This window comes from Salmo salar, chromosome 01 (genome assembly GCF_965601325.2).
Source record: "Salmo salar chromosome 01, fSalSal1, whole genome shotgun sequence".
Classification (NCBI taxonomy): Eukaryota; Metazoa; Chordata; class Actinopteri; order Salmoniformes; family Salmonidae; genus Salmo; species Salmo salar.
Genome location: NC_138291.1, coordinates 4965726 through 4978093, shown reverse-complemented (window position 1 = coordinate 4978093; position 12368 = coordinate 4965726). Strand labels below are relative to the sequence as shown.

General features: G+C 41.8%; 1 protein-coding gene across 1 annotated transcript in view; it reads left to right on the top strand.

The window, feature by feature from the left end:
• Window positions 1–4209, top strand: part of LOC106599381 (tandem C2 domains nuclear protein) — a 30568-nt gene extending 26359 nt beyond the window's left edge. Inside the window, exons 11-12 of the mRNA XM_045707184.2 lie at window positions 1738–1934; window positions 3301–4209. Of these exons, the coding sequence (XP_045563140.1) occupies window positions 1738–1934; window positions 3301–3411 (308 nt within the window). The 3' untranslated portion in view covers window positions 3412–4209. The remainder of the gene's footprint in view (window positions 1–1737; window positions 1935–3300) is intronic.
• The last annotated feature ends 8159 nt before the right edge of the window (window positions 4210–12368 follow it).

Below are 12368 nucleotides of genomic sequence, written 5' to 3'. Positions count from 1 at the left end.
ATAGTCTGTTATATATCTGTTATAACCTCCCAGTTCCACTCAGCCAGGGTAGGGGTCTACATAGTCTGTTATATATCTGTTATAACCTCCCTGTTCCACTCAGCCAGAGTAGGGGTCTACGTAGTCTGTTATATATCTGTTATAACCTCTCTGCTCCACTCAGCCAGGGTAGGGGTCTACGTAGTCTGTTATATATCTGTTATAACCTCCCTGCTCCACTCAGCCAGGGTAGGGGTCTACGTAGTCTGTTATATATCTGTTATAACCTCCCTGCTCCACTCAGCCAGGGTAGGGGTCTACGTAGTCTGTTATATATCTGTTATAACCTCCCTGCTCCACTCAGCCAGGGTAGGGGTCTACGTAGTCTGTTATATATCTGTTATAACCTCCCAGCTCCACTCAGCCAGGGTAGGGGTCTACGTAGTCTGTTATATATCTGTTATAACCTCCCAGCTCCACTCAGCCAGGGTAGGGGTCTACGTAGTCTGTTATATATCTGTTATAACCTCCCTGCTCCACTCAGCCAGGGTAGGGGTCTACTTCATCTGATCCCAACATGTATTATATGTACTAATAGGGAGAAGTACACTATATGACCAAAAGTATGGGGTTGAGGTCAGGGCTCTGTGCAGGCCAGTCAACTTCTTCCACACCGATCTCGTCAAACCAGTTCTTTATGGACCTCGCTTTGTGCATTGGGGCATTGTCATACTGAAACAGGAAAGGGCTTTCCCCAAACTGTTGCCACAACGTTGGAAGCACAGAATCATCTAGAGTGCCATTGTATGCTGTAGCGTTAAGATTTCCCTTCTCTGGAACTAAGGGGCCTGAACCATGAAAAACAGCCCCAGACCATTATTCCTCCTCCACCAAATGACAGTTGGCACTATGTAATGGGGCAGGTAGCGTTCCCCTGGCATCCGCCAAACCCAGATTCGTCCGTCGGACTGCCAGATGGTGAAGTGTGATTCATCACTCCAGAGAACGTGTTTCCACTGCTCCAGAGTCCAATGGCGGCGAGCTTTACACCCCTCCAGCTGACGCTTGGCATTGCGCATGGTGATCTTAGGCTTGTGTGCGGCTGCTCGGCCATGGAAACCCATTTCATGAAGTTCCCAACTAACACTTATTGTGCTGACGTTACTTCCAGAGGCAGTTTAGAACTCGGTAGTGACTGTTGCAACCGAGGACAGACGATTTCTACGCCCTAAGTGTATCAGCATTCGGCAGTCCCGTTCTTTGAGCTTGTGTGGCCTACCACTTCACCGCTGAGCCGTTGTTGCTCCTAGAAGTTTCCACTTCACAATAACAGCAGGGCAGAAATTTGACAAACTGACTTGTTGGAAAGCCATGTTGAAAGTCACCGAGCTCTTCAGTACAGACCATTCTACTACCAATGTTTGTCTATGGAGATTGGATGACTGTGTGCTCAATTTGATACACCTGCCAGTAACATGTGTGGCTGAACCGGGCCAAATCCACTAATTGAAGGAGCGTCCACATACTTTTGTATATACAGTGTATGTCATTCTTTGTAACAGAGAAAATGTATTATAATGAACTGTATGTGGATGTTTAACCAGTTCAAAATTGGTTAAGGTTAGGTTTAGGGTTAGTTAGAGAGCTTCAACCTGGAACCATTTTCAAATCTGCCAGCTGTATACACACTGTCTACTAAGTAACCATTTCCCTTTGTGCTTTTCCATTTCCCTTGTGATTCCCTTGTCCATCAACCAGCATTCTTTGTGAAGATAGAGATGCAGCAGTTGAGCAGGGTGGTGATGAAGAAGAAGACTCACGCCCTGAAGTCCTCCGGAGGTCAGCTGACCTGGACTGAGTCTTTCTACTTCCCCTTAGCTCTGGACCAGGGCTTCCTGCTGTCAGTCAAACTCTACAGCCGCGGTTCTGTCAGACGGAAACACTACCTAGGACAGGTGAGACGAAAGCCTAGGGCTCTATTCCCTGCCTTCCCTGTAGCTCTGTTGGTAGAGCATGGTGTTTGCAACACCAGGGTTGTGGGTTCAATTCCAACGGGGGGGGCCAGCACAGGAAAAATAAAATGTATGAAATGTATGCATTCACTACTGTACGTTGCTCTGGATAAGAGCATCTACTAAAATGTAAATGTATTCAATCCGAATAGCAGAAGTTCAGTTTGTCAGCGCAATTGAAATTTAAAGGCAATATTCCAACTTTAGCGGAGACTGAATTCATGGTAAACGGTGAAATCTGAAATGACCTTTACATTTCTATTAGATTACAAGGCTACAAGGGGATTTTCTCTCAATGCGACTTCGTGCAGCCAATTGCAATGTCTCCTTAAGGTGTAACACCAGGAGCCGTTGTGGATTTGATCCGCATTTCCATCTATTACGTTCCCACAAGACAAACTCAAAATGTTGCTCACAACAAAAGGACCAAAAAACAGAAAGGGGTACTGAAAAGGCACCCATGTGGGGTCTCCGCTGAAAGTTGACAAGCAACTAGGAAATGTGCCCTAAAACATTCCCAGGATGGACGCCCACTAAATGTGGCTAGGGAAAGGAGGAAACAGGGAAAATACATATAAAAGGCTTTTTGTTTCAGAACTTAAATAACGAGAGCCAACGAAAGGTGTTACTCTCTCAAGAACTGACTGATCCATAGGCCAGCAGGTCTTAAATATCAGCTGGGCTGACTGATGCACAGGCCAGCAGGTCTTAAATACCAGCTGGGCTGACTGATGCACAGGCCAGCAGGTCTTAAATACCAGCTGGGCTGACTGATGCACAGGCCAGCAGGTCTTAAATACCAGCTGGGCTGACTGATGCACAGACCAGCAGGTCTTAAATACCAGCTGGGCTGACTGATGCACAGGCCAGCAGGTCTTAAATACCAGCTGGGCTGACTGATGCACAGGCCAGCAGGTCTTAAATACCAGCTGGGCTGACTGATGCACAGGCCAGCAGGTCTTAAATACCAGCTGGGCTGACTGATGCACAGGCCAGCAGGTCTTAAATACCAGCTGGGCTGACTGATGCACAGACCAGCAGGTCTTAAATACCAGCTGGGCTGACTGATGCACAGACCAGCAGGTCTTAAATACCAGCTGGGCTGACTGATGCACAGACCAGCAGGTCTTAAATACCAGCTGGGCTGACTGATGCACAGACCAGCAGGTCTTAAATACCAGCTGGGCTGACTGATGCACAGACCAGCAGGTCTTAAATACCAGCTGGGCTGACTGATGCACAGACCAGCAGGTCTTAAATTGAGTTTAAGATTAGGCCAGTTACATAACTTTTATTACGGCTTCTACAGGTTCACCTTGGCTTCGACAGCCCAACACAGGAAGCAGCAGAGCAGTGGAGGGACAGCATGTCTCACCCTGAGAAGGTGGTAGCTGTATGGCACAGACTCAACGGATTCTGACACACCTGTATAAATTCACACAGTGTCCCAAAGGAGTTGACAGTCTCACCTGTATCGCCACCTGTACCGCCACCCAGTGGTGTAAAGTACTTTAGTAATAATACTTTAAAGTACTACATAATACGTTTTTGGAGGTATCTGTACTTTACTTTACTATTTATATGTTTGCCAACGTTTACTTTTACTTCACTACATTCCTAAAGAAAATAATGACCTTGTATTATTTTTGTATATAAAGTATGTAGCTAACACATTTATGTTGCATAGACTTGTTTTGTGTCATGCCATATGTTGTATGTTCAGTTGATATAATATTTTAGAGGACAGATATTTGGCGGCAGGTAGCATTTGGCCAGTAACCGAAAGGTTGCTAGTTCGAATCCCCGAGCTGACAAGGTTAAAAAAAAACTGTCGTTCTTCCCCCTGAACAAGGCAGTTAACCCAAGGTTCCCTGGTAGGCCGTCATTGTAAATAAGAATTTGTTCTTCACTGACTTGCCTAGTTAAATAAAGGTTCAATAAAAAAATATAAACAATTCATGAGTAATGGTACCCCAGAGTTGATGTGTTCTCATTAGTGGTCCTGATGAATTCCTGGTCTTCTGCATCTCCTGTACTCACACTGTTTAGTGTTTCCCACATATTTAAGGGTCTCTATTCAGTCTGTAAAGCTGAAGACTTAGGGCTCTATTCAGTCTGTAAAGCTGAAGACTTAGGGCTCTATTCAGTCTGTAAAGCTGAAGACTTAGGTCTCTATTCAGTCTGTACAGCTGAAGACTTAGGGCTCTATTCAGTCTGTAAAGCTGATAGACTTAGGTGCTCTATTCAGTCTGTAAAGCTGTAAGACTTAGGGCTCTATTCAGTCTGTAAAGCTGAAGACTTAGGTCTCTATTCAGTCTGTAAAGCTGAAGACTTAGGGCTTTATTCAGTCTGTAAAGCTGAAGACTTAGGGCTCTATTCAGTCTGTAAAGCTGAAGACTTAGGTCTCTATTCAGTCTATAAAGCTGAAGACTTAGGTCTCTATTAAGTCTGTAAAGCTGAAGACTTAGGTCTCTATTCAGTCTGTAAAGCTGAAGACTTAGGGCTCTATTCAGTCTGTAAAGCTGAAGACTTAGGTCTCTATTCAGTCTGTAAAGCTGAAGACTTAGGGCTCTATTCAGTCTGTAAAGCTGAAGACTTAGGTCTCTATTCAGTCTATAAAGCTGAAGACTTAGGTCTCTATTAAGTCTGTAAAGCTGAAGACTTAGGTCTCTATTCAGTCTGTAAAGCTGAAGACTTAGGGCTCTATTCAGTCTGTAAAGGTGAAGCGTTAGATTCAGACATGAATGCTGCCTCCGCTAAAGAGGGAAAAACCGCCTTTAAATTTCAATCACGTTGTAAAGCTGAACTTCTGCGATGCGGATTGAATAGAGCCCTTAACTGTCTAATATTATAGTCTTAATCTAGACATCTACTGTATATTTTTTAGTATTATAAGAATTGATTAACCGTCATTAGCATATAGTTATCGTACAAACTGTTTCATGGTTTGAGTCTTTCATCCCATCTTATGTCATTTTATGTATTTTATTTTGTCATTTTATGTATTTGTATTTTATTTTATGTCATTTTATGTCATTTTATGTATTTTGTCATTTTATGTATTTTTATGTATTTTATGTCATTTTATGTCATTTTATGTCATTTTATGTATTTTTATGTATTTTATGTCATTTTATGTATTTTATGTATTTTGTCATTTTATGTTATTTTATGTATTTTATGTCATTTTATGTATTTTATGTCATGCCATGTAAAGACTGTAAAGATAAGCATGATTAAAACTACAGTAGGTTTTTCTCAAACCCAAAATCAATGACTTTTACAGTATCAGTCAAACATTTAGACACAACAACTCATTCAAAGGTTTTTCTTTATTTTTACTGTTTTCTACATTGTAGAATAATAGTGAATACATAAAAACTATGAAATAACACATATGAAATCATGTAGTAACCAAAAAAAAAGTGTTAAACAAATCAAAATATATTTTATATTTGAGATTCTTCAAAGTAGCCAAGCCTTTGCATTGATGACAGCTTGGCACACTCTTGGTATTCCTCTCATGCGTGTCATGAGGCGCAGGTGAGCGAGACAAGGGTGACAGGTGTGCTGGATAATCAGCAGCCTGATCACCTCGAGGCCGGAGAGGGAGTATACGTGACATATATTGTGCACTAAGACTTGTGTTTGTGTCCTTGTCGGTGCGTGCTTCGGCCAGTCATCGTTTACGTAATAAATATTTGATCTAAGTTAATGTTTACTCAGCCTGCAGGCATTCCAGACACACCTTGGCCGTAAGCTTTTCTCATTACTCAACAGCACCTTTCACTCAACACCATTCGGAGAGCAAAGGGTCTGACTAACACTTCGGGATTTGAGAATCTGTGTCCCTAATTTACATGAGGTACTGTCTAGTTTGATCTTTAGGGGGTTGTAAAAGACCTGGGTTTAAATACTTACAGGGTTCGCTTTAGGGAGTCCAAACAGATCAGTTGAGAACGGACACCAAATGAGAACCAGTACACTGGTCACTGGTCCGTGCGCATGTCCTCTTCCAATTGGCTAACGTTTCAGTGGGCCCGTCCAAAAGCTCGAAATCATCTGAACATTTTGTTTGTGAAAACGGATAAACATTTTGAAGGTTAAGGACGCGTCATCTCCGCTGTCCGACTTACGACTCCCCATTTCAGTAACTATTGGAACTCGCGGATAAAATCAACGTGCCGGTTTGGCCACGCTCTTAGACCGTCTGGAGTGTCTGGCAGGTAGTGTTTAAACTTTTAACACTTCTCTATTGGTTTTCATTGCAACAGGCTAGCTCAATCAAGCACAGATACAGTATATGAAATTATTTCGATTAGTACTTAACACCAGGTCTGGTGTGTAACAGGTTTTCATGTTGACAATCTGACACTCATTCCAACCTGTCATCTATGTTCTCTTGTAAGAAGGAGCTCATTCCATCACTATGGATACAATGATGGAATGGAACCTCACTGTTTCTGAAGTGGCCAGAGTCATCCTGAGATACCAGGATCTATGTTCATTCTGTGTGTTCTGACTGTGGCTAGAGGGAGAACAGCTATATGCCTTGTGATTGGGTTTTGGCTAGAGGGAGAACAGCTATATGCCTTGCGATTGGGTTTTGGCTAGAGGGAGAACAGCTATATGCCTTGTGATTGGGTTTTGGCTAGAGAGAAAACAGCTATATGCCTTGTGATTGGGTTTTGGCTAGAGGGAGAACAGCTATAGGCCTTGTGATTGGGTTTTGGCTAGAGGGAGAACAGCTATATGCCTTGCGATTGGGTTTTGGCTAGAGGGAGAACAGCTATATGCCTTGTGATTGGGTTTTGGCTAGAGGGAGAACAGCTATATGCCTTGTGATTGGGTTTTGGCTAGAGGGAGAACAGCTATATGCCTTGTGATTGGGTTTTGGCTAGAGAGAAAACAGCTATAGGCCTTGTGATTGGGTTTTGGCTAGAGGGAGAACAGCCCATGTGGGGTCCTCTGAGAAACTAATCTTATCAAACCGTGTGGCTCGCTTGGTAGAGCATGGCACTTGCAATGCCAGGGTTGTGGGTTTGATTCCCAAGGGGGACCAGTATGAAAAAAAAATTATGCACTCACTACTGTAAATCGCTCTGGATAAGAGTGTCTGCTAAATGATGAAAATGTAAAAAAACAAATTAGTAACTTGTTTTTCTTCAAATGGGTTATAGAATACAACCTTTTTTTAGGTAAGGGTATTTTACACTATCAGAATGCACTTTGTGTAATTTATGTGTCGGGGCAAACATGCGGCACCTACAATATAGTGAATATGAACACCGCGTTAATTAGAGATGATCATTTTTCCAAGTGGAGGTCCTCTTTATTTTCTAATGTCAGATTGTGTTTGTTTGCAGAAAAAGTTTGGGAAACCCTGACATAGCAGCCGGGCCAGATTACAGACCGGGCACGTGCCCTGGGGCCCCGATCTTCAGAGGAACCCCAAAAATAATCTAATAGTACATGAACACATCACAAACCATTGTAAAAATGTGTAGCATTGCCGTAAATGAGCTTTAAGACGGTAAACATTTCTTGTAAATGCAGGAAGTTAACTGATTTCCTAAATATTAAAAATGTTTTCAAAAGAAAATCTGGGCCTCAGAAGGTGTGTTTTTTTGATCAGACTAGAATCAAAGATTGTGGTATAATAAAGCAATGTGGCAAAACGTACCCTCTGATAGGCTAGATGAAATGTTCAACAATCTGAAATTATTTGATGGTCTATCAGAGAGTTTCCACTCTCTAGAAATGTATGAAAATTCCACGACTTTTCCATGACATGAGAATTCCAATGACAACGGCCAAACACAAAGGGAAATAAAATGCTGAAAAATAAATGTATTTTAATGATCGTTGAATTTCCAAAACATGATGCAACTGAACTGTGTGTAAATTCCTGAAAGCGTGGTCTCTTTCCCAGGCCTTTTAAATGGTCCAAAAAACACAAACAGTTCCCGACAACAGAAACCAACGGCATCAGATGGCCTAACATAATAGCTGTGCTATTCTGTTACACAACCCCATACAACTAATGTCAATAAAGACTTGCAGTCCCTCGTAACAGATCAGTCTATTTCCTGTGACCTCACAACCAGTCAGAATAGTCAGTCCACTAAGGAGGAGAGTCTGATGAATATTATGTTCCTCTTGAGTTCAAAGACAACCAGTCTGACAGGAAATCAAGAAAATCTGAAGGTGTAACAGTGGTGTCCAACATTCTCAGGGCAGGTCCACATGTTGAGGAAGGAATCAGACTTCATGTCCCTCTAGTATAGCAAATAGAGGATCTGTGAATAAAATGAGAAACAAAGTATGCATTCGCAGTGGCAATCAACTTTCTGGGGGTGGTTAAAAAAAAAAAGTGACTGTAGTGACGCTTTCGACTGTGCCGATAAGATTGTGGTTATTGACAGACTCAACAGCTTTGGTTTCTCAAATGACTGCCTCGCCTGGTTCACCAACTACTTCTCAGACACAGTTCAGTGTGTCAAATCGGAGGGCCTGTTGTCCGGACCTCTGGCAGTCTCTATGGGGGTGCCACAGGGTTCAATCCTCGGCCCAACTCTTTTCTCTGTATACATCAATGATATCGCTCTTGCTGCTGGTGAGTCTCTGATCTACCTCTACGCAGACGACACCATTCTGTATACTTCTGGCCCTTCTTTGGACTCTGTGTTAACCTGTCTGGGAACCTGGGATGCTTGCGTCCCACCCTAGTCAACAGCCGGTGGAATCGCGTCGCGCGAAATACAAATACCTCATAAATGCTATAACTTCAATTTCTCAAACATATGACTATTTTACACCATTTTATAGATACACCTCTCCTGAATCGAACCACGTTGTCCGATTTTAAAAAGGCTTTACAGCAAAAGCAAAACATTAGATTATGTTAGGAGAGTACCCAGCCAAAAATAATCACACTGCCATTTTCAAAGCAACTAGCATGCATCACAAATACCCAAAACACAGCTAAATGCAGCACTAACCTTTGACAATCTTCATCAGATGACACTCCTAGGACATCATGTTACACAATACATGCATTTTTTGTTCGATAAAGTTCATATTTATATATAAAAACAGCATTTTACATCGGCGCGTGACGTTCAGAAAATATTTTCCCTCAAATGCTTCCGGTGACCAGCGCTACAATTTACAAAATTACTATTCGAAAACATTGTTAAAATTTTATATTGTCATTCAAAGAATTATAGATTAACATCTCGTGAATGCAACCGCATTGCCAGATTTAAAAATAACTTTACTGGGAAATCACACTTTGCAATAAACGAGGTGGTATGCTCAGAAAAATAGGCTAGGCGATACATGTTAGCGCCATCTTGGAACCATCTAAAATCAAATATACTATTGTAAATATTCCCTTACCATTGATTATCTTCATCAGAAGGCACTTGCAGGAATCCCAGGTCCACAACAAATGCAGTTTTGTTCGAAAAAGTTAATAATTTATGTCCCAATAGCTCCTTCTTGTTAGCGTGTTCCGAAGGCTACTCATAATGTACGAGGCGCGCGGGACTTGTCGTCACAAATGTGCAAAAAATATATATTTACGTTCGTTCAAACATGTCAAACGTTGTATAACATAAATCTTTAGGGCCTTTTTCAATCAGAGCTTCAATAATATTCAAGGTGGACGATTGCAGTGTCTTACTAAATGTTTCGGAACAAAAGGGTACCCACGGGCGCCCGCGTCATAGTAGTAATGGCCCTCCCCCTATGACCAACTTTCCAGGCCTCTCGTTCGGTCAGTTTCTACCGGAGAAGACTCAAAAAACTTTGTAAAGACTGTTGACATCTAGTGGAAGCCTAAGGAAGTGCTAAATGAATCCTAACTCACGGTGTGTTTCATAGGCAAAGTGTTGAAGGTGATTCCACAAATCAGATTTCCACTTCCTGCATGGAATCTTCTCAGGTTTTGGCCTGCCATATGAGTTCTGTTATACTCACAGACACCATTCAAACAGTTTTAGAAACTTTAGAGTGTTTTCTATCCAAATCTACTAATTATATGCATATTCTAGTTACTGGGCAGGAGTAGTAACCAGATTAAATCGGGTACGTTTTTTATCCGGCCGTGCAAATACTGCCCCCTAGCCCCAACAGGTTTTAACTAACCTCCAGACGAGCTTCAATGCCATACAACTCTCCTTCCGTGGCCTACAACTGCTCTTAAACGCTAGTAAAACTAAATGCATGCTCTTCAACCGATCGCTGCCCGCACCTGCCCGCCCGTCCAGCATCACTACTCTGGACGGTTCTGTGGACAACTACAAATACCTAGGTGTCTGGTTAGACTGTAAACTCTCCTTCCAGACTCACATTAAGCATCTCCAATCCAAAAGTAAATCTAGAATCGGCTTCCGATTTCGCAACAAAGCATCCTTCACTCATGCTGCCAAACATACCCTCGTAAAACTGACTATTCTACCAAACCTTGATTCGGTGATGTAATTTTCAAAATAGCCTCCAACACTACTCAGCAAATTGGATGCAGTCTATCACAGTGCCATCCGTTTTGTCACCAAAGCCCCATATACTACCCACCACTGCGACCTGTTTGCTCTCGTTGGCTGGCCCTCGCTTCATATTCGTTCCCAAACCCACTGGCTCCAGGTCATCTATAAGTCTTTGCTAGGTAAAGCCCCGCCTTAGCTCACTGGTCACCATAGCAGCTCCAGCAGGTATATTTCACTGGTCACCCCCAAAGCCAAATCTTCGTTTGGCCACTTTTCCTTCGAGTTCTCTGCTGCCAAACGGGAGATCTGCTGCCAAAAATCACTGAAGCTGGAGACTCATATCTCCCTCACTAACTGTAAGCATCAGCTGTCAGAGCAGCTTACAGATCATTGCACCTGTACATAGCCCATCTGTAAATAGCCTATCCAATCTACCTCATCCCCATACTGTATGTATTTATTTATCTTGCTCCTTTGCACCCCAGTATCTCTACTTGCACATTCATCTTCTGCACATCTATCACTCCAGTGTTTAATTGCTAAATTGTAATTACTTCGCCACTACGGCCTATTTATTACCTTACCTCCCTTATCTTACCTCATTCGCACACACTGTATATAGATTTTTTCTATAGTAAATAGTAGTAAGCATTCAGAGAAGCATGTACGTTTTTAGAGAACACAAAAAAAAAAATATGTGCCTCATCAATATATTTTCTAAAGGTAGACACAGTTGTGTGTGCATGCAGTTATTCTCACTAGACAGTCCGTGTTGATAGAGATCGACAGTGAACATGGGAGAAAAAACCTCTACCCACGATGTCAAGAGTTTACCAGCAGAGATGATGATGGCTCTTCATCATGACTGAGAAGTTGCGTCCTTAACGTGTTGGGTCTAATGGAACAAGCCACTGCTTTTGAAATACTGTAGTCGACGCTCTTTTCCACCACTAGATGTGAAATGAAGCGTAAATCAAAGTGACTCATATAAGAACTGGGTAACAAATAACATCCCCCAATAAGCTCTTCTCTTAAGTCACACAATAGTCAATTATCTGATTCTTAAAAATAATATTGTCAACACACCTTTAGGGATTTGAGGTGAAGAGTTGTGAAGAGTTGTAAGAGTTTACTTCAAAATGGAGAAGGGACGATAAGGTTTTGGGGAAACTGCTGGAAACATACATTTATTTATTTATTTTTATTTCACCTTTATTTAACCAGGTAGGCTAGTTGAGAACAAGTTCTCATTTACAACTGCGACCTGGCCAAGATAAAGCAAAGCAGTTCGACAACATACAACAACACAGAGTTACACATGGAGTAAAAACAAACAAACAGTCAATAATACAGTAGAAAAATAAGTCTATATACAATGTGAGCAAATGAGGTGAGATAAGGGAGGTAAAGGCAAAAAAAAAGGCCATGGTGGCAAAGTAAATACAATATAGCAAGTAAAACTATAAGAACTGGGTAACAAATAACATCCCCCAATAAGCTCTTCTCTTAAGTCACAAAATAGTCAATTATTTGATTCTTAAAAATAATATTGTCAACACACCTTTAGGGATTTGAGGTTCCCTTGTGAAGAGTTGTAAGAGTTTAGTTCAAAATGGAGAAGGGACGATAAGGCCGTGCTGCTTTGGGGAAACTGCTGGAAAGTTATCAGACCAAGCAATAACAGCTAGTTTACATTCATTTAAGTGTTGAAATGAATGCCATTGGCACCCGTCAGATATGAATTATTAACATAATTCACCAAACTAAGAATATGAAATATTAAAATGACAATGGAGAAGCTGAATTGTGCATCCAAGTCACACATTTGCTTGCATACCTTTTCATCCAGAGGCTCACAGGTGTCAGAGGAACACCTAAATATGTT